Source organism: Humulus lupulus, chromosome 8 (genome assembly GCF_963169125.1).
Source record: "Humulus lupulus chromosome 8, drHumLupu1.1, whole genome shotgun sequence".
In the NCBI taxonomy this organism is placed as follows: Eukaryota; Viridiplantae; Streptophyta; class Magnoliopsida; order Rosales; family Cannabaceae; genus Humulus; species Humulus lupulus.
Genome location: NC_084800.1, coordinates 97,335,821 through 97,357,875, shown reverse-complemented (window position 1 = coordinate 97,357,875; position 22,055 = coordinate 97,335,821). Strand labels below are relative to the sequence as shown.

At 36.2% G+C, this 22,055-nt stretch overlaps 4 protein-coding genes across 4 annotated transcripts; 1 reads left to right on the top strand and 3 right to left on the bottom strand.

Moving 5' to 3' along the window:
- Positions 1–3,520: 3,520 nt before the first annotated feature.
- On the bottom strand, positions 3,521–4,415 carry LOC133793977 (uncharacterized). Its single transcript, XM_062231187.1, has 2 exons — positions 4,013–4,415; positions 3,521–3,904 (listed from the first exon to the last, which is right to left on the bottom strand). Exons 1-2 carry the CDS (start codon positions 4,361–4,363, stop codon positions 3,656–3,658), a joined length of 600 nt encoding a protein of 199 aa, XP_062087171.1. The 5' UTR covers positions 4,364–4,415; the 3' UTR covers positions 3,521–3,655.
- A 429-nt stretch (positions 4,416–4,844) lies between these two features.
- Positions 4,845–6,985, bottom strand: LOC133795857 (uncharacterized). Its single transcript, XM_062233311.1, has 4 exons — positions 6,380–6,985; positions 6,157–6,294; positions 5,103–6,052; positions 4,845–4,989 (listed from the first exon to the last, which is right to left on the bottom strand). The coding sequence occupies exons 1-4, from the start codon at positions 6,983–6,985 to the stop codon at positions 4,845–4,847; spliced, it is 1,839 nt and encodes a 612-aa protein (XP_062089295.1).
- Positions 6,986–12,570: 5,585 nt separating this feature from the next.
- On the top strand, positions 12,571–14,140 carry LOC133798200 (uncharacterized). The gene is made up of 3 exons (XM_062236415.1): positions 12,571–13,160; positions 13,602–13,671; positions 13,759–14,140. The coding sequence occupies exons 1-3, from the start codon at positions 12,786–12,788 to the stop codon at positions 13,818–13,820; spliced, it is 507 nt and encodes a 168-aa protein (XP_062092399.1). The 5' UTR covers positions 12,571–12,785; the 3' UTR covers positions 13,821–14,140.
- On the bottom strand, positions 13,984–16,716 carry LOC133798199 (staphylococcal-like nuclease CAN1). The gene is made up of 9 exons (XM_062236414.1): positions 16,408–16,716; positions 16,247–16,302; positions 16,001–16,115; positions 15,759–15,869; positions 15,308–15,495; positions 15,142–15,201; positions 14,888–15,047; positions 14,723–14,791; positions 13,984–14,634 (listed from the first exon to the last, which is right to left on the bottom strand). Exons 1-9 carry the CDS (start codon positions 16,699–16,701, stop codon positions 14,536–14,538), a joined length of 1,152 nt encoding a protein of 383 aa, XP_062092398.1. The 5' UTR covers positions 16,702–16,716; the 3' UTR covers positions 13,984–14,535.
- Between the last annotated feature and the right edge of the window lie 5,339 nt (positions 16,717–22,055).

Genomic DNA, 22,055 nt, shown 5'->3' with positions numbered 1-22,055 from the left:
AATTTTGGTTTTAGCCCAGGTAATTAAATAATAGTGCACCGTAATTCCATTATTGTTAGATGTAATTTTTGGCTTTCCTATTTCAGCAGTGAATCTATAAATCATCTTCTTACACCTGCGATCTGTTGTCATTAATCTTAATAAATTTTTTGAATAATGAATTAAATAGTTGCAAACTAATTAAGAAACCATGCCTTTAGTTGCGAAACAACACCCTAAATCAAAAACAATAACTACTTCAGCTTTCGGACATGAAACATAGTTAACTTTTGGTTATATATTACATAAATTTTCTTAGTGAATAATCACTTATAAATGGATAGAATTTTGTTTTTTTTATTTGTTAAAGCATTTTCATTTAGTGTGACATTGAGAGTTACCAAAGCGATTCATATGTCCATGTCTTTCACCAATTATAGTTTGGAGTTAGAAAATCATATATAAAGGTTTAATTTCCCAATAATGACTTGAGAGGTAGACATTCATGTTTCAATTGCATAGAGTCATTATGTAATATGCTAAAGCACGTGGGAAAGAGGTTTAAACGTTTTTAAAAATAACAAAATTTACAAATGCAATGGGTCTTGCGGCCGCGACGACACGCTGTCTCCCCCGCAGCCTCGGAGTCAGTATGCCGCGGCAGAGAGAAAGCATGGGCTTTGAATGGTGGAAGGGGAAGGAAAGTTTGCAATTCTTTGGAATTTTTTTTCCAATTAGAGTCGTATTGGGCGCCGAACTAAATAAGAAAAATTCATTTTAATATGAAAACCATGCAACTAAATTTTTTAAGTCTTTACCATCGTCTATAACCTAATTTCACGATTAGTCTATTACTCAGATTGTGTATAGCTGGCAATTGACTGCAGGGAAGGAATACCTTATAAATCCATGTATTCTTTACAGAAACGGCATAGTTCTCGTGCTGATTGTGCGAGCTTGGGATACCTAAATTGAAAAGGGGGAGCTTGTAATATTTACAAGACATGACCTCCATGACAGAAGCTCGATGGTCTATTCAGGTCATGGTAGATTGCGGATATGCCATGTTCGCGGATCCCAGAAGACTCCGATGATGGCAGCCAGTGATATTTAATGTCGCAGATATTAAGAATCTATTTATTTGATGATCAAAGATATTAAGAATCTATTTATTTGATGATCAAAACGTATCCTATTACAATATCTTATAATAAATGATATGTATATATATGAAAATCTTATGACTAACTCACGCGGTTACCTGTCTAAGTAGTTTCTCTACAAATTTTGAGAATATTAGACGGTTACCCAAACCTGTCTAAGTAGTTTCTCTACAAATTTTGAGAATATTACACAGGAAGAGGGACCATTATTCCGTAATATTCAAAATCTGTAGAGAGAAGGCCAGAGAGTAATTTTATTATTTCGTTTTTCCATTAAGCAATAATTTTTACTTGTTATTTTCTTGTTTAATTGTTTAGCAAAAATCTCATATACACCTTCCAATTAAAATTTGTCATTATTTTTTCGCGATTCAGTCGTAGCATTTATTTGAATAAAACACTGTCTATTGTATTCTGGAGTAGTGAGATTCCATTTTCACTAAGGTTGTAACATACACATGTATATATATAGTAAGACTTGACATTTAAGATTAAAAAGGTGGTCACATCTACACATTTAAATGCTTAATGATAAGTCATTTACTTAACATAATAAAATATGGTGGCCTCTGCATGATCATTTTAAAAATATAAGGTCCAGCCAATTTGTCTTGTACACACACAGACGTGTATATAGTATATTTAAAATGGCAATTTCCCTCTTCCGGTGACCACAAAAGGTAATGCCCATAGTTGTATACTCCATGAAAAGAACTTACTAGTTGAACCACCTTCATGATTAATATTAGTAATAGCTTAATTAGATGACTGATGCATTAAGTTCAGGGTCCACTATGTCCTCCAACTCTTGGAAACAGAGAACCATAGTGTCAACTGCATCTTGCATTCCATTCACAGTGCACCATTTTATTCCAATCTTCTCAATTTCCTTACGCACGGATTGAGCCTGCTCCATTGCTTCGTCGAACTTGCGTATTTGCTCTGCAATGAAACATTGAACATCTACTGGTTCTGCTCTCCCAGGTTTCGGTTCGACGGGGTTACGAACAACTTCATAAGGAGCGATGGTTGTCAACTTGATCCCAGGTGCTGGTTTGCAGACTTGAACATGTACTGAGTTCCCCAGAGACTGTACGTAATTGTGGATGGTAGTATCCCAGCTTTCTGGGACAACTTTTGGACTGTTGGACTCAGCCTGGATGTGTAAATTTTGATCCTCCTTCTTTGAATCCTTCCTTGAGGAAACCATGGGGTTCTTTTCAGAATACATGTCTTAGTGGATTTAGGTATTTCAATTACTGGTGGAGGTAAAAGAAATGGGTGAATGGTGCTTGCACTAATTGTTTCTCAAATCTTCAGACTTTTATAGTGGTACAAAGTATCTTGCACCACTCACAAGAATCATTGTTTTGCATGCATGGGTGGGCCACTTGGAGACATGTATGTAGTACGTATAGTATAACTACTGTTTGCTGCTAGTTGGAGGCTAACTCCCTGGGTGGTCATAGAAATGTGATTTCAACAAATATACTTGTCTTCTACCCAGTTTTGGTAAATGATTTTGGTATCTGTGGTAGGTGAACAAAAGATTGGAGTAAATGATTTCAGGATCTTCGTTTAAAATATTCCCATGGTTCTTTCATCCGAGTACAATCCCTAATATCTTTGCCGTGGATTATACACATGTACCCCTTATTTCACCGAGTCAACACTCGTGATGGAATTAAAATACCTATGCTACTTACGGGGGTCCCACATGATGTGTGCGAAAACATAGCTCAGACTCCTACCAAACTCAAAAGGAATGAGCATATATGAAGATGAAGGGTAGCCTTAATGTAATCATGCCTCGTTTATGGAAATTCACATCTTTTTTGTGTTGTAATTTGTAACTTATCTCAGAAGCGAACGTAAATGTTGTCTTACGGAAGGTTAAAAGTTGAAAAAACATTTGGTACTCGGGGTGTGTCGGACCTATGGTTTGTGAAATTGAAATAGTTTATAGAAAAGTAAGTGAAGATATACCGGGTTCTCGAACCCAAAAAACATAAAAATTAAAAACTAAAAAACTAACCTTCGCGCGTGGGAAAGGGGGGAACAATGGAATAGGAACGTATTTTTTGTTGTTTTACCAAGTAAGTATTATTCGGGCTAAGGTAACATGTACTCTTACGAGAAGTAAAACTTTAAATAGCAATTGGTACTTGGGAAGGCCATGAATGATAGTCTGTTTAATTGATATATTTGTTAGTAAACTAGTTGTATTCCTCTCTCGTTCCACCCCACCATAAAATACATTCATTTCACTTAATTACAAAAAATTTCCATAGTGAAATCGTCCTCTGTTTGGAATTCTAATTCCACATATGTGGGAATATAAGGAGAACAAAAACATCCCCACTGAACATAAATTGATTCCCAAAAAATATTTACAAAACTAACGAATAATTTAGTGAGAGGGGGTAGAATATATTTGGTATAAAAAACGAACTCCTACATGTTAGTTCTACAGCGCCTACTACCAGACACAACTGAGGAAAGGTGGAACTCATTCATGGCTTTCTCTTTCTCTTACGAGGGTTAGACCAGGGTTGGCCTCTTCCCTTTTTCCCTGAATGCATGGAAATGGAAGGTGAATGACTTGGGGGGAGACAAACACCTTTCTTTAAGCTTGGACTACCTTCACTTAAACATGTGTTGTAATAATCAGCCGCATCTCGTGCGGCCTTCAAACACAGCCTGTTTGACTCGGATGTGAGAATATTGACTGCTAACCGGAATCTTTCACTATGGTCAACCTTCTGCAAAATATAAGAATCAGGTCAACTACTACCCAACAAACCGTTACATTACATTGATTAATATTTAAATGTTGGCTTTGTATTGTCACAATTCCTTAATGCACTTACGTAGGTGGTGCGAGGAGATTGTCCAAATACAATGCACTCCATATAGTGCATGACGAAAATACCACAATCATGGCCGTTATCCTGCTGGGGTAGTGGTGGAGCGGGGACTATACCAAAAACTTTGAACACCGGTCGACCTACGTATACATCATCCATCGACGACAGTACCAAGTCATCTAGCTTATTCAACTGTAACAAGAAGTAAAAATGATGTATTGTTAGGAAGGTTTTAATAAGATTCATATTAAGATGAAAACACACACCCACCATTCCGCTAAGCAAATGGATCCTGTGCATTTTCGAACGTCCGGTCCTCATAGAGTCCCAGTATGATGCGAACTTCTTCTTCATGTCCAAAACACAAAGTATCCAATGACTGTTTTCCACGTCCTTCAAAGCGACTAAGATCTATAGCAGGGCGAATATCACATAATTATCAAGTTTATTATCCAATTGTAAACAAGGTAATAATAAGTCTTAAAAGTAAATACCTTATCCACGTTCTGTAGTAACTTTGTCACATCCACTTCTCCACCGAGGAAGTCAAAGCTCCCAGTCTCCCAAAACTTCCCACCCTGACCACGTTGCTATGTCGAAAGTTCACATTTAAGCAATATCAGGAGTTGCCACCAAGGAGCGCTTCAATAAACAATTAAGCAAAAGGAGTATCTATTAGACCTTACCATATGGGGGGCAAAGGATGGCAAAACGAGAGTCTTCATATCTTCAAGTCGGGGGACATCACATGCATATCTTCCTCGTAATACAGACCCAAAAGCATCAATAATCTGCCAAGTGGTAAAAAGAGAGAGTTCAACCATCAATCCCAACATCATTGAATTAATACACAGTATAAATCACTCATTATCTTTACATAAGCAGAAGGTCTTACCTTCACGTCCACATGACCTTCTGGTCTGAGGCTTTTGAAGTACCAACGCTCCACCTTTACCACTTGAGTATCCACCAAAACATCCCTGCAAAGTAAAGTGTGGGATAGTTAGCACACTCTACCAAAATGGACACTCTTCACAAAAGTAAAAAGTCTACAAAATAAAAATCTGCTACTACATGTGATAGTTTTGCGTACCTCAACGACAAACTGTTATAAAAAAGGAACAGTCCAAGCTGGAAACTAGCCACGGATACCGATTGTTTGAATTTAAATGCCCCAACCTGGTAGCCGTCGCTTCCCATATACGTGGCGACCATATTCTCAAATAACTTGTCCTCTTTGCATAGTTGTGCGTCTCTCTTACGAATGGCAAGATCAATGTTGAAGTCGTCATCGTCCTCTATTTTGTGAATGACGCGATCACCGGTACCACCATCGGTATTATGTTCAGAAATAATGTTATACAAGACTATTTCCTTCCCTTTTCCCCTGTTCATCCCTTCCCTCTCCTTCTCAACAGGTCTACGTTGAGCAGTTGTTTTGAATAATCTTTTTTTCACTGACACTGCTTTGGTCTCCTTGTCGGGACCTGTCGACTTAGTCTGCGAAGCAGCCAGTTCAGTAGCTGCTTCCACCACATCGTTCTCTTCACTAGGGGGTGCAGCCATAGGTTGACAATCATTCAAATCATGCTCCATTTCCACACCGTTGTTGTCGTTGTATGAAACGGGAGCTTTTGCAAAAGAATTTTCAACTTCATCCATAAAACCAGCACCACACTCGATCAACATTGGGTCACTCCGACTCCAAACCTTGCTCCAACTTGCCCCATCGTTCAACTGAAGGTTCCCCTCTATAGGGTCGTCCATGAACTTCCTTCCATCCCCTCCGTGAGCCTCCTTCTCTTTCCGGGAGTCGGGAATGGCAGGACCACCCGCAGTTGAACTTATTGAACGACTGAAGCTTTTACGTAATCTTTCAAATTCAATAGACATTTTCCTTTGAATCACCTCTTCTAATTTAACAATTTGATTCTCTTGATCGATCATTTTCTTCTGCAATGATGCAACCATAGTACATAGGGATGAGATCGTGGCGGGCAACTTCAACTCAACCAACCCATCCTGCAATTCTAACAATGGTATCTGCAAAACCAAATAAATAGCAAAATAACACATCAATTATTACAAATGAGAAAGTGACTCACTATAAAAATTACTAATCCTAGAAAAATCCATCATCCACTTACTGTGTTTGACTGAAACCCCCCTTGCTGCTCTACCCAATCAAGGACGGCCTTAAAATCATCTTCGGACCAAACATTTAAAGGGCACAGGCTTTTATCGACATAGCCTTCCTTCCAGGCAACGTGATGACAATAAAACACCTACATAGTGTACAAAGACAAAACATATTTAATACACTAGTCTATGGTATAACAATTACATCAACTAATTATTAACAAAACGTACCTGCAAGAAGTAGATGCATCCTCCCACAAACTGGGATGGTTTGGCACGAAACTGTCGAAGGCTTTTCCACAGAAACTTGTACGACATTGAGGCCCAATTAACCCGAGAGACAGTTGCAATGTCTTTTATGGCAAGTATAGGACTGTCGAAATCTCGCGAAATTTTAAGTCCCTTTTTCGGCATCAGAAAGGAGGACACAAGGAACAAAAGGAAGTCTCGAATGAAAGACATGTTGGTTGATTGATTTTGTTTTAGTTTGAACTCTAGAATAGACATAGATAATCTTTCCCCCTTATCATTCGGCTCATCGCCACTAACACTGTCCACTAAATCTTGAACTCCGTCCTTAACCCCCATGGTAGCGGTAAAAATTTTACTATCCAACTTAAATTGTTTACCGTGGACTTCCAAACTCCCATCTTCAACGTTGAAGCAAGACACCAACCATGTTATGAGATTTCTTCTAACGGTAAAATCTTTCATCCCCAGTAGTGTGCCGAACCCTATTTGTTTGACCACCTCTTTCTGCGCCCCATTCATTTGGGAAAAAATTGAGAAAAGCCGATGAGGGGAGCATCTGTAATCCAATTTCTTTACATCAACCATTTCAAAAACCTGTCCACCAGCTGATGATAACATAACACAAGAAACATAAGTAAAACAGTGAAACTAAACTAAAAACTAATATTTACTTTTCAATATGGAAAACAATTCACCAATCAAAGAATTATACAATCAATTCAGAACATGAAATGCACAAACTAACCCTACAATCAAACCACTAGCCGCTTTTAAATTCCAAAAATTTAGACCAAACTTGGTGCCCCAAATTTTCAAATAATACATCAATATAAATTGGAACCACAACTTCAAAGCAGAACAATAATTTGAGATAAAAATGAAACAATGTGCATAACCATCAATCATGTGCAGAATAGTGTGCATTTGATAATAAACCAAATGGCGGAGAACAGACTAATACTTCAATCAGCTTTGCAAATATGATCAACGAACCTTTTCAAATTTCAAGCTTTAATCCAAACATAATTCTTTCTAAATTTTCATTTTCAAATCAACCCGCCCGCCCCTCTCTCTTTCATTTTCTAAACATAATCCAAACATGATATTAGGATGGTAATATTCACAGTAATGGTGAAAGGTCTCACTGTTAGTGGGAGATATGAAACGAAAGAACATCAAAAGAGAGGGAAGTCTGGCAGATCAAGATCCAAGTCTGCATCAAGAAAATCAAATTCGAATACTATTAAATGCTATCACTGTCACAAAGGACATATTCGAAGGTTGTGTCTGGAAAGGCTTAAACAGATTGCAGATGCCTCTGTGGCTAGTGATGGATATGAGTCCTCAGATGCATTACTGGTATCATCTTCTGCCTCGGATGATGAATGGATCCTGGATTCAGGATGTTCATTCCATATGACTCCAAATCGATCTTGGTTTGACTCTATTAGATAAGAAGATGGTGGAAAGGTACTGCTTGGTCACAATAAATCATGTAAAATGACAGGGAGAGGTAATGTGAAAATTAGATTTCATGATGGCCTTGAAAGAATGCTGAAAGATGTTAGGCTGGTACCTGAGTTAGAGAGAAATCTCATATTAGTAGGAATGCTTGATGATCAGGGTTTTCAGATTAAAGTTGAAAATGGCATAATGAAGTTTTAAATGGATCTATGATTGCTATGAAGGGGAGCATAAAGAATGGAATTTACTTACTGGCAGGCAAGACTTTTGAAAAGTCTGATGCAAAATTTTCAAAACAGAAGGTGAACAAAAGTGCTATATGGCATATTAGGCTCGGGCATGTGAGTGAGAAGGGATTGGCTGAGCTACACAAGCAAGGTCTATTGGGAAAGGACAACCTTGAAGACTTAGATTTCTGTGAGAATTGTGTATATGGGAAGGCTTGCAGAGTTAAGTTCAGTGTAGGGCAGCAAAGAACAAAGGGGACACTTGATTCTATACACTCCGTTCTTTGGGGGCCAGGAAGAGTTCCTTCACAGTAGGGAGCCAGGTATTTCTTAATCTTTGTTGATGATTTTTCTACAAACCTTTCGGTTTATATTCTGAAGAATAATAATAATGTATTTGACACATTCAATCAATGGAAAATGCTCATTCAAAACCAAACTGGTAGAAAAATATAATGGTTAAGAACTGACAATGGCCTAGAGTATTGTGCAGTTTTGTGTTTACTGACAATGGCCTAGAATATAAAGGTTAACAAGTCATGTGAGGTTAAAGGAATAGGCTCCATCACAATGAAGTTTCATGATGGTGCAGTAAGAACAATGCAGAACATTAGATATGTTCCAGAGTTGAAAAGAAATTTGCTATCGATTGGAATGTTTGATAAACATGGATTTACAATTAACATTGATGATGGTGTACCAGGTCACAAGAAGTGCTTGATCATCACGGAAGTAACATTTAAAGAATCTGAGATGGGCATGAAGAAAGTTGCTGCCTCTGAATCAGGTAAAATTGTTTCAAAACCAGATGGAAAATTGCATATTGAGGTGGATAACGATCAAGAATCTTTACAATCTATAGCAGTCAATGATCAAACATCAACCTCAGAGTTCAGAGATAATCTGAGTTCATATCAGCTTGCTAGGGACACAGAACGAAGAGAGACAAGGCCTCCTAACAGATTCGGCTATGCTGACTTCATTGCCTATGCACTTTCAGTAGCTGATGACATAGATAGCTCAGAACCTTCAAGCTATCATGAAGCCATTAACAACAATGAAATGAAAACCTGGTTACAAGCTATACAAGAAGAAATGATGTCTCTTGAAAGGAACAAAACTTGGGTGCTAGTGAATAAACCAGAAAATAAAAGATTGATTGGCTATAAATGGATATTTAAGAAGAAAGAGGGTGTTCCTGGTATCGAAACTGTAAGATTCAAGGCAAGACTTGTTGCCAAAGGCTTCACACAACAGGAAGGGACAAACTTCAATGAAATTTTCTCACCTGTTGTTAAGCAAACCTCAATAAGAGTAATAATGGCTAAAGCAGCTCAATTACATTTGGAGGTAGATCAAATGGATGTACGTACAACATTCTTACATGGGAATTTGGATGAGGAGATTTACATGCATCTACCTGAAGGTTATGAAGACAAGAACAACAACAAGGTATGTTTACTCAAGAAAGCTCTGTACGCTTGGAGGCAGGCTCCTAGACAATGGAACAGAAGATTCGATGAATTTATGCACAAGATTGGATATGTCAAGAGCAAGTATGACCCGTCTGTATACATGAATGGACTGTTATATCTCCTACTCTATGTAGATGATATTCTCATTGTACGCAAACAAAGATCAGAGCTGAATAAATTGAAGTTGAAACTCAAAGATGAATTTGAGATGAAGAACCTAGGTGAAGCTAAAAGAATTCTAGGCATTGATATTAGGAGACAAAGACCACACACCATTTCTCTGTCTCAAAAGGGATACTTACACAAACTCCTCAACAAATTTGGAATGAAGGATTCTAAACCAGTAGGGACACCTCTTGGCCAACATTTCAACGTTACACTGAAACAATCACCCAGTACAGATGATGAATAAGAACGTATGAGCAGAATTCCATATGCAAGTGGGGTTGGAAGCTTAATGTATGCCATGGTTGGCACTAGACCAGATTTGGCACATGCCATGAGTGTTGTTAGTCGGTTTATTGCCAATCCAGGAGAAGAACATTGGACAGCACTCAAATGGATAATGAGGTATGTCAAAGGCAGCTTAAATATGGGACTTGTATTCTGTAAAGATGATAACCATTCAGTACAAGTAAATGGATATGTGGACTCAAACTATGTTGCAAACTTACACACAAGAATGTCTTTGACAGACTTTGTATTCACAGTTTTGGGAGGATGTGTAAGCTGGAAATCAAATCTTCAAAAGGTAGTTGCTGTTTAACTACAGAGGCTAAGTATATGCCAGATACAGAAGCTATAAAAGAAGCTATTTCGTTAAAAGGTCACACCAACGACCTCGAATTCCAATCACAGGATATCACCTTACATTGCGATAATCAAAGTGCTCTTCATCTCATGAAGAATCCCATGCTTTATGAGAGATCAAAACACATAGATATAAACTTGCACTTTATTAGAGACATTGTTGGAAACAAAGATGTTACTGTTCAGAAGATTAGCACTCACAAGAACCCAGCTTACATTTTTACCAAAAGTGTTACTCAGGAAAAGTTTAGGCTCTGTCTAAACTTATTGAAAATTGAAGATTGTTCATATCTCTCTTCAGGGGAGATAAAAGTCATTGGACTTAGGGAGCAGTTTTACAATATGGCTTCAGATTCTTACATTTTGCTAAGTGACTAAAAGAGGTGGAATTGTTGGGGTTTTAGACACTTAACAAACTCATTATCTAGTACTAACAGAAATAACGGTCAACTCAGCAATTCTTAAGCTCTATAAACAGATGAAGTTTTGGAAGAGGACAAGGCATGAGATGATTTGAAGCGTTTTAGTTTACTGTTTTGTAAAAGGAGAGTTTAGAAGTCATAATTTTTTTTTTCTCTGTTTTCTTTTCTGTTTTCAACTTCTGGAGCAAGACTCCTCTGAAGACTTTGTATTCAGTTGGAAGTGTTGATGTACTAGTTCAGAATCAATAAAGAAGCTAACCCTATTGGGTTCTTCTCTCCCGTGGACTAGGTATCCTTATGATACTGAACCACATAAATCAGTGTCTCTTATCTTCTCACTGTTTGTATAATTCTTCAAACATATATCTTGTGTTTATCTTCATTTTTTGTTCTTTGTTACACATTATTGAATATATAACCTGTTATATTTAAAGGATGATTATATATTACTAATTGTTTCTTGTTTAGACTGTTTTACAACATAGATAACAACAACAACTCACTCGAATTTGTCAACATAAGATTAATAACTAGCCTAAAATCACACAACTTGCAACTATTTAATTCCAAGTTTTAGTCCAACCTCAGTTCACCAAATTTCAATGAAAAACCAAACCATAAAAATCAAACACAACTCCAAACAAGACCCAAACTTCTAAACCATAAGAATTAACGATCTCAACAACCACCACTCTTGCGATTAAAATAATGCACTTGACATTATATCCAACAAGGCAAAAATGCCAAATACTTCAATGAACTAATTTAATATAACCAGTCTTATTTTAATATCCACGTTAAATCCTATTATAGTTAATCAAAAATATCAGTTCAAAAACAAACTGCCCCTCAACCTCTAAGGTTTGTTTTCAGAAAAATCTTACTCTCAACTTCATATAATAGGGAAAATTTCTTCCTTTTCAGTTATCCCAATGCCATTTCGCCCATACATTTGGAGCACCCTAAGTGCAAACTTCTTAATTTTGATATTCTTTGCATGCAAACTACTTATTCACAACAAATGGAAAAATCTATAATCAACAAATGGGTAATGCCCAAACAAAATTCCACAAGCTAAAGGAGGGAAAAACTTACCAACAATGGAAGAACTTCAAAATGCCGAACACTACGAAAACGGCGACCCACCGAAGTTCATACCTCTGCTTTAACCAAAACGGCGCCGATTCGGAGCCGACTCCAGATATTCACAGGCAGAAACTTCTCTTCGGAGTCTCGGGCGAGGGAATGAAGCTTACCAAGGCTCGGGCGAGGGAATGAAGGCAGCAACTTCTCTTCGGAGTCTCGGCCGAGGGAATGAAGCTTACCAAGGCTCAGGCGAGGGAATGAAGCTTACCGAGGAAACTTCTCTTATTTTAGAATATAATAACAGAACCAAATAAAAGATGGAGAGGAACGGTTGTCGGTTATAGGGAAGAAGTTATGGGGTTTTTTGGTATTTTACACCACTGAAGGTTCAACTCAAATCCAACCATTCAATCCAATAAACCACCCCATCCAACGATCAAAAATAAGCACAGGACTTAGTCCTGGAAAACGAAGTGAGGGACTCCAGAAGATCCCATTATTAAATAGCACGGTATTTTTCAGTAATAAGGGTAGATATTTAAATTGCCCAATTCTCTTTCTAGGGCTTGTAAAACGTTTCGTTTTGGGCCGATTAGTTATGGGCCTAGACAGCGTTTACATTTACCGGCCTGACAGGCAACAAAGGTATACTCTTCTCATCCCTGGAAGTGGAAGTTACGTTTTAATATTGAATTGAGTTCATCTCAGAACAACAGATAAACCTCCAACATGAAAACCAGATAAGAAAAGTAACCTAAATACCTCCTCGCCCACCTTCTTCACTATTAAATTATTATTAATATATATTTATATTTTTTTTTATCTTTTTCTTTGATTTATTATTTATTAATTTAATCTGGTTTCATCGTTATCTCTTTTCTCTATTCTGTGCTCTGTTTTTATGGGAAAGTCACTTCCATCTACGACCAGACTACAAGAATTCACTAGAGCAATCTCCTCAGACAAGCTCCAAAAGTCAAAGCGTACAAAACCCACATCTCAAATCCGAGTTCCTTCCCCCGGAATAGTCAAATCGGACAGTTTCCAAGTTGACTCGGAGCAGCAAAAGTCAAGGAGGATGGAGAGCTCCGGGGGTCAGAGCCAGAGTGGTCAGACTCGTACTCAGACTCAGCCGCTATCGCTGGTGGTGGCCGACTGTGTTAAGCGATGGTTTCAGGACACGCTCAAGGAAGCAAAGACTGGTGACACCGCTATGCAGGTCTTGGTGGGCCAAATGTATTTCAACGGTTACGGTGTTGCTAAAGACCCTCAAAAGGTTATTTCTTATTATTATTTTGGGTTTCGATTTTGGTTCCTTAGTTTGATGGTCTTATCTGAAATTGAATTTCAACGTTTTGCATTATCAAGATTTGGGGGTCAAATAGAGTTGCATTAGACACAGGCTGAATTTGGATAAAAGGGTATGTATTATGTTGTGCATCCTTGTGCAGAAACACTATTTTAATTTTGTTATATTTTTGTTATGCTTTGTTAAATATAATTATTGAATTTTGGTATTGTTGAGTTCATGTCTGTTCGTTTATCTTGGGTTCTTCATCTTATTTATATGCCCACTTCAACTAGAAATCTGGTTCATAATTGGTTATCAATGTGTTCATTACCTTTGTCATTGGGATTATCCTCTTCAATTCCTGGGTTGTGATTCTGCAAATACCAATTACCAAAGATGTTCATTCTACAATCTATGAATTTGCAGGGACGTGCTTGGATTGGTAGAGCTTCAAAAACTCGATCTTCTGTTTGGAAAGTAGGTGATAAACGTCCAGGTATTCTCTATCTCAGCATCTCTTTCTTTGGTTGAATCATTGCTATGCTCTTACTTATTCTATTCTGCGTACGCTATTGGTCATTAGGCTACAATGCAAGTGATTCTGATTCGGATGATCCAAACGATGATTCTAAAAATATCAAATAGGTTTCATATTTGATCCTTTCTCCCCGCATATTGTTAATGAGGATATGGCCGTTGGCTCAACCAAAAGAGCTGAAGCAAAATCCAGTACCCGGACGAGGAGACATCAAAATGAAAAAGACAGCTGAATAGTTAGTTGAGTTTTTTTTTTTTTTTTTTTTTAAAAAAATTGGGCTCTGTTAGCAGGCACTTGTAATATTGTACTTTTGTTTATCTTTGACTTAAGTTCATGTATGGACTTAAAAGGTCCCCTCCTTTTCTTGGTAAGTAGCTGAATATTCCATAAGATCAGTGTTATAAGCATCCCATTGAGTTATTCTTCAGAGATGGTCAGATGATAGAGCTTTTTCTTTTGAGTTTAGCATTGCTGTTTTGCCTCTGCAAGGAGTCTTGTATGTTTCGCTCAAGACTGAAACATATTGCTCACATTTTAAAAAAAATATATAAAAATATTATTTCTCTGGAAGATAGATTACAAATTATTTAACTGTATAAACTTTCTGTTTTTTTTTTTGCATTGATATTCAATGAATGTTTGATAAATTACAGACTTCATATAAATTTCAATTAATACAACAAGCCTTTTGCAGGATGAAATATACAAATACAAAAAAATGACTTGTACATAAGTTATCGACACTTTCCTCAGTTTTCAGTCTTTTATTGTATGTGTTCAGTTGCATCAAATGGCTAGAACAATGCTTTGTCTAGCAAGGAATTACCTTCCTTCTCGTCTGTCCTTTCTCCATTCCCATGGCTTCTCAGGGTTTGAGGAAGCCCATAAGCCCACTCGCTTTGCTCGAGCCTCGTTTTCCCACTGTCATGATAATCATTATTCATTATAGACTTTCAAAACATGGGAAGTTCAAAAATGAGAAACAGATGATTTATTAATTATTACTCACTCTTGCAAGTTCTTGGCGTTTGTCATAGGCCGAGTAATGCCAAGCGAACCCTTTTTTGAGCAACATTTCCTGTTTGAATCAGAATGACATGTTAGAGTCAAGTGTTAACGGTCATATTTCCATCTATACAGGGTGTCAAATGTTAAACGGTCATATTTTTAGTACCTGTACAAATATTCCATTGGAATAAATATCACCAACACAACGGCCATAACGATCTTCATCGTAGACAAGGACTCTCAGACACTTGCCCTGGACAAGCTTAGCTAGCTCTTCCTTGGCTTCTTTACCATATGGCATTTTACTCTCTGGTGCATCTATTCCCCTATTTGGTTACACAATGCCAATGTACTATTATTCAAAACCAAATACTAGCACGAGTCTCAGGCTTAATCTATGCAAGGCAGATAGAAAATTACCTCAGTCGAATCCGATACTTTCGGGCAAGAACTTCCTCATTGCCCTGAAGACTTATCACCCTTCAATTGATGAAACCATGAAAAAACTCAATCACATTGTAAAAGCTAGTACAAGTAACAAGTGTACTGATCTATTAAACAAAATGTACTGTTTTAGATCTCTTACCGGTATCCAGAATCAATTATTTGCTTGTGAAGTGCATCAGCCTTGGCATAGTTTTTAACGGCACGCGCTTTCGATCTCTGATCAGCAGCCTTTTGTATGTCTTTTGGAAGGCAGGATGATTCTCTGGGGTCTGCTGTGCTGACATAAACCGTCACTGTATCTCCATCAGCAATCGCCTTCGCATCAATCTGGTTTATATCAAAAGGGTTCAAATCATAACAAAGCTCATAATGAGTAGCTTAGTGTTCCTACATAGAAAGTGTGTGGAAATATTATATACTATTTATAAGAGGACGGATTACACTAATCAATAGCAATTAATTTTGAGATGGAATAATATTTCTTACCATATCCATGCCCTCTATTCTACTACTGTTTATTCTTACGATCTAAACTTTCATTCCACTGTTCATCAATTAAGCTTTTTCACAAAAGGGAATTGTGTCCTTACCGGTAGGGTCTGCAATTCAAACTTTACTCCAGCAGGTGCTGAAGTTGGGACCCCAGTAGAAACTTCAACAAGAGTATGAGGTAGAGGAAGACCATAATAAGTCAATAAGCCCTACATAAATCATTACACATATATATATATTGAAAATTAACTCGTCTTTCATAAAGTTGTAATATAAGCTTCAAGAACTATACTCAATAATGATAATGCTTCTTGATTAGTATCAGTTAGTATATATATACCTCAACATCTTTCTTCTGGTGTCTTTTCAAGGTTTGGATGACCAACCTAGCTGCTTCTTCAGCTGTATTTGGAGGGGGTTTGGCTTCTCTCCATGCCTCAGATAGTTTTCCATACCTTCAATTATATATAAATTATCAAATATCTAACGCAAAAATGTTACAGGAGAAACTTATACACAGTTAACGTTTATCAACAACACTTTTATCATGTACGAATCAAAACAAGATTAGTGACGAGCAGATTACCAATTAGCCTGAGCCTTCTTGGACGACACAACATACTTACTCAGTCCATCTGGGACCTAATTAAACGACAATTCCATACACCAAAGATAATCAGAAACATATATATAATGAAATGACAATATATGTATGCGTAAATCTTAATCAATAGCAAAATGAATTACCTGCGAAGTGGTCTCGAATTGGAAGATATCGTAGGCAAGGGCGGAGACGCCGTAGGGCCCTGTAGTAGTGGTGGCCGCCGGATTACAACAATGGCCGTACAATATTCTTAGAACGTTACCCATAATATCGTTGATCTGTTTAGAGGGAGAGTTTTTGAGGAAATTTATGAGTGAAGAAATAGAAGTAGAATCAATTGGGCATAAGAATTGAGGACCAATAATTAGGGAGAGGAGGCAAACAAGGAATAGAATCGGAGGCTGAACTACGACACGTGGATACTCTTGATTAGACATGGCCGTTTTAACAGTTCATTTACTGCGGTCACTTTGTTCTTTTTAATGTACCATAAAAGAAAAAGAGGTTAGATGTCACAAGTCAACGGTGGGAGCTTCTCTTATAAGATGAGTAAATATGAATTAAGGAAGGAGAACACGCTAACCCTATAATAGCGCTTAAACAAACATGGCTAGATACGCGTCATTTACGCTTTATATAATATTAAATACGAACAGCATAAACAAGTTCTAGTATTGTACGAAATCCATAATAGTTTTTGTTCAGGAAAGTACAAAAAAAAAAAGGCAGATTTTCTATTCTTACTTGTAACTTTTTTTTTTTTGAAAATGATAATAAACTTCATTAACCCAACAAATCGTCTAACAATGTAGTCATTCTTTCTTCTAACTTAATTTCCTTTTATTACTGTATTATTTCAATTCTGTCAAGATTAGGATTTTAATGCTTGCAATCTATTAAAAATATCTTATACCATAAATTGATTGAGATCTATGTTAGTTTTCTTCTATACAATTATGGATATAAGATATTTGTTTGTTTCTTTATTGAAAATTATTTATGTGAAACCTATTGATTGACATCTATGTTTGTTTTCTCCTATCTAATTATGGATATGTGAGAATTTCGTTTTTATAGAAATATTTATTTCAAATCCATCATCTCAAAATAATTATAATAAATTATTACAGCACTCCCACGAAAAAATAGCTATAGCTATTGTGGGAGTAGTTCCTCCAAATCCTAACCGATTCTCTTGGTCAGCTCTTAGGTTCCCAACTTGCATAACAACCCCCATTAACTTATGTGTTAAATCAGTCATTGGTCTATAAAATGGCAACTTCACTCTACTTGTTAGAATAAGAGAAAGAGAAAGAAACACACTAGATCAAGAGAGAAAGCTCAAGTGTGGAGATCAAGATTGAGTATTGAGAAAGTGTGTGAGAGCTGGGTTTGGGGAACTGTATTGAGAAGCACAACTATTGGGAAAGTGCTTCCTCAGGGATTGAGAGGAAAACACATGTGAGATTGAGTGTTTAGAGTGTAAAATCCAAGAATGTTCCAAGAAGCTCGATAGAAGTTTTGTACTCATTTCGTTGATTGAATAAATAAGAGATAGTGATTCCTAAAACTGGATTAGGTTCATGATCACATTGTTCTTGTTCTGAACCAGTATATATACTTGTGTCGATTTATGCTTTTATGTTTTTAGTTTTCTAACTGTTTGAAAATTAGTCTTACTGATTTGTGTTATTAGTTTCATCTCTGGTTTACTAAGATTCATCTTAGGTTCACTACTACAAAAATAGTCTTTTAGGACACATTTTTAGGACATTCACCTAAATGCGAGCCCTAAAAACAGCTCCTGGACATTTTAGGACACTCATTGAGAGTTCTTAAAGAATTTCTTTTAGGACACGCAGCGCGAGCCCTAAAAACTGATGTGTGCCCTAAAAGTTTGAATTTTCTTTTTTAAACAAAATTTTCTGGACTTTTTAAGACACTCAATGAGAGTCCTTAAAAAATAATAATAAATGAATATATTCCTAAGAAAATTATTAATAATTAAAAACCAATTTTTTATTAACTAAGTAAATAAGAAAATTAAATTAAAAAGAAAAACCAGATCCCTAAAACCTATCTTTCTCTCAGATTCCCTCTCAGCCCTCTATCTCTCTTCCCGAAGCTCACTCTCTTGTGCCTTACCTCTGCCAGGCTCGACGATCGCCATACTGGTCTCCGACGACGACACACGCCGCACAGGCGGCTTCGCAGACATCCGAAACCCCCAGCCCCGCGAGCTCTCGTCCACACTCGCCGTCCTCCACCGTCACCATGGGTTCCAAGGAGTTCCCCAGCGTCTGGTGACCTCCGATTGTGGATCTAGCTACACAATTGGACTCAACACACCATGGGGAACAAAACCCATATGGAGATCGGACCCAAAATCCGTCGGTGGTGCTAGTCGGTGTCACGAAGTTTTGTGGCTTCTCGGCCACGTTCCGAACGCCACAGTGAACGGTGAGCTTCACCGCCACTATTTTTTTTTCTTTTGTTTAAATGATGCCTTTAAATCTATATTACACATAATAATTTGATCATTTTCTGGACTGCCTAGGATTGTTTATATGTTATGTTTGCAGGTTTTTAAAATTTGGGGATGTCCGATTTGCAGCTATTATATGTTGCCCGTTTTTCTAAGAAAATTTACAGGCTCGTGTAGAGTTAATTATATAAATTTGTTGTTTATCTTAATAATTAATTAGAATAATTGTTTATTGTTGTGTTTCATTGAAGATCAATTAGAATTTTGGGGAATATTCATATGAAAAGATTGATTATTTATATTTGTTTAGATTTGTAATTATCTCATTTAATGTACAAGTTTTATTATTTTAATCTATAATTTTTCAAATTTGTATATAAATGTTAATCGTAATTTTTAATTAAAAATAAATATAAATTATTTTTTAAAAATAAAAAATATAACTTTAAAGGACTCACATTGCTAGCCCTAAAAAAAATTCTTTGCGAGTCCTAAAAATATTCTTTTAGGGCTTGCAACGTGAGCCCTAAAAACTCATTTTTTAAGGCTCTAAAATAGAGGACTCGCTCTTTGTAGTAGTTGTTCTTGAACTAAAAAATCTATCTTTATTTCCTACAAAATCAGAGCTGTGTTCTCAATCAAAAGGGAGAAGAAAGTTCATGATCCTAGAAGTTCCGCATTACAACTGATTAAGAGCACAAGCTAAAAGACTGTCAACCATGGCCAAGTTTGAGCTTGAGCTTGAGAAATTTGATGGTATAAACGATTTCTCACTGTGTGGAGAAAGCCTTAAAGGAATTCTTGTACAATAGAAAGTAGCCAAGATTCTTGGAGATCAAAAGTTGGTGGTGATAAGAAATCTGAGGAAATAGGTGAGATGGAATAAATGGCCTATTATACCATAATCATGTACCTATCAAATGGAGTACGAAGATAATTGACTTCAGAGACTACAACAAAGGGATAAAATAGAACAATTATACTTAAAGCCTTATGTTTCTAAAAAAATTAATTTACTTGAAATGCTTTATGGTTTTAGAATGAATCATGTTATGTCTTTAGATGAAAACATTGACAAATTCAATGAAATCATTGTAGGTTTGGAAAATATCGAGCACAAGGTGGATGGGAAAACCAAGCAATAATTTTGTTGTGCTCATTACCTATGGCATACCAAGAAGTAAAAGTTGCAATAAAGTATGGCAGAGATATCATTTCACTAGATGGAGTTCTTGGAGCATTAAAGTCTAAAGATTTTGAATTTCAGTTAGAGAAAGAATCCAAGATGGATGAAGCTTCCTTTGTTCATGGAAGATCAGCAAAGAGAAGCTCTTCAAGAAGCCATACACAATTTCATTCACATTCAAATTCAAGGGGAAAGGATTCAAGACAATGTTACCACCGTGGAAAATAGGGCATATCAAAAGATTTTGTAATCTTTTGAAAAATTAGAAAGGATTCAGACAAAACCAAGACAAGAGAACACACCATTATCATCGACCTAAACATGACAACAATTTTCAAAATGGATCCAATTCAATGCATGATCAAAGGAATCAAAGAAAATATTTAGTTGTTGTAGCAGAAGGAGAAGATGAATGTGTCTCAGAAGGAGAACTCTTCTCCATCTCATAAACCACCATGACAAGGGAATGTATTCTTGATTCGGGATGCACATTTCATATGCGCCTCAATCAAGAATCATTTTTTGATTATAAAGAAATTAATGGTGGTAAGGTATTGATGGGTAATGATGTTTCTTGTAGGGTTTATGGCAAGGTCAGGGTATTGACAGATGTGAGGCATATACCACAATTGAGGAGAAATTTGATTTTTCTCGGATCCTTGGAAGATGAAGGATACAACTACAGATCTACAAATGACATCTTAAAAATCACTAGTGGCCCATTGGTAGTGATGAAAGGAAAGAGAGTTAATGGACTGTATGTACTAGAAGGAAAAATTGTATCCATTGCTAAAGCATCTGTTATTAAGACTTAGGAAAGTGGGATTCATCTGTGGCACCAACGGATAGGACATATCAATGAGCAGAGACTGAGAGAGCTTCAAAACAAATGAGCATAGACAAGTTGAAGACATATGCATTACCTTTCTGTGAAGCATGTGTATTTGGAAACCAACCTAAAATAAAATTCACTGTAGCAAAGCACAATACAAAAGGGGTGTTGGAGTATATTCACTCAAATTTATGGGGGTCCTAGAAAAATACCAACACACTCAAGTAAGCATTACTTTCTATCTATAGTAGATGATTACTCTAGATGTGTTTGGGTATATTTACTTAGGAGTAAAAATGAATGTGTTGAAAAACACAATCAGAGTGCACAATGAAATTAGCGTGGTAGGCCCAGTGTTTAAACACAAAAAAATTTCTATCTCTCATATAAACAATTATATGTTCATGAAAACATCCAGACAGAAACATTAATATACAATATTATTAATCATGCAACATATATATAAATATACACATACTTATATATATATATATCATATGCACATATACACAAATATTCAAGAACAGAAATATTTACCTCTTGAAGCCTATCAAGTGTTCTAGAGTCTTTTCTTATATATATCGATCTTCCTATCCAATGTTTTGAGTACACAAACCACGATCTTCCGGAGTGTTCTCTACACCTCAAGATGTATGTGGGCACATAGAGAACATGGGTTTATAATTTAGAAATCACAAGTATATCTCAACACATGAGAACTTGGATTATGACTTAAGGAGGGTTAGAATAAAAGAAGAAGATAATGACAATTTATTGTCTAACAAATTCTGAAACTTTTTCTCTGCATTTTTTTTTCACTTGTTTTTCTTCTTCTTACACAATATATATAGAGATTATATATTACCTTATTCTTCCTAATCATATTAGTAATATATTAATAATATCATAATGATGATAGGAATTGATTTAGGTAATATCTAACTTACCAAATTTGAAAATATCTATTTTCAAATTATTAATTAAATAAATAATAAAATAAAACAACACTGATACTATATCAATATACTTCTATATGCATGGCACAGTCCCTGTGCCATGCATGAATATCAGTGTTCCCTTTTCAGGGATATTGCATTTTTCTTTTATTTATTTATTTAATTAAAATCAATCATTCCACTAAATATGGTTTTATCTTTTTAAGGAAAAGATCACAACCATATTTCAAAATTTAAATTTGAAATTCAAAATTCAAATTGATGATCATCATTATCATCATCTTTTTAAAATTCAATAAATTAAAAACTATTTCGACTTACCAATTTTATTT

Bases quoted from the DNA above. Each gene is read 5' to 3' on its own strand.
- LOC133798200 (XM_062236415.1), top strand. From the start codon at position 12,786: ATGGGAAAGTCACTTCCATCTACGACCAGACTACAAGAATTCACTAGA. The intron at 13,161-13,601 runs GTTATTTCTTAT...ATGAATTTGCAG, and splicing joins TTGCTAAAGACCCTCAAAAG to GGACGTGCTTGGATTGGTAG. The intron at 13,672-13,758 runs GTATTCTCTATC...ATTGGTCATTAG, and splicing joins AGTAGGTGATAAACGTCCAG to GCTACAATGCAAGTGATTCT.
- LOC133795857 (XM_062233311.1), bottom strand. From the start codon at position 6,985: ATGGTTGATGTAAAGAAATTGGATTACAGATGCTCCCCTCATCGGCTT. The intron at 6,295-6,379 runs GTACGTTTTGTT...TACACTATGTAG, and splicing joins GATGCATCTACTTCTTGCAG to GTGTTTTATTGTCATCACGT. The intron at 4,990-5,102 runs GTACGCAAAACT...TTTACTTTGCAG, and splicing joins TATAACAGTTTGTCGTTGAG to GGATGTTTTGGTGGATACTC.
- LOC133798199 (XM_062236414.1), bottom strand. From the start codon at position 16,701: ATGTCTAATCAAGAGTATCCACGTGTCGTAGTTCAGCCTCCGATTCTA. The intron at 16,116-16,246 runs GTAATCTGCTCG...ATATAATTGAAG, and splicing joins AAGAAGGCTCAGGCTAATTG to GTATGGAAAACTATCTGAGG. The intron at 15,202-15,307 runs GTAAGAGATCTA...CATCAATTGAAG, and splicing joins ATAATTGATTCTGGATACCG to GGTGATAAGTCTTCAGGGCA.
- LOC133793977 (XM_062231187.1), bottom strand. From the start codon at position 4,363: ATGAAGAAGAAGTTCGCATCATACTGGGACTCTATGAGGACCGGACGT. The intron at 3,905-4,012 runs GTAAGTGCATTA...TATATTTTGCAG, and splicing joins AATCTCCTCGCACCACCTAC to AAGGTTGACCATAGTGAAAG.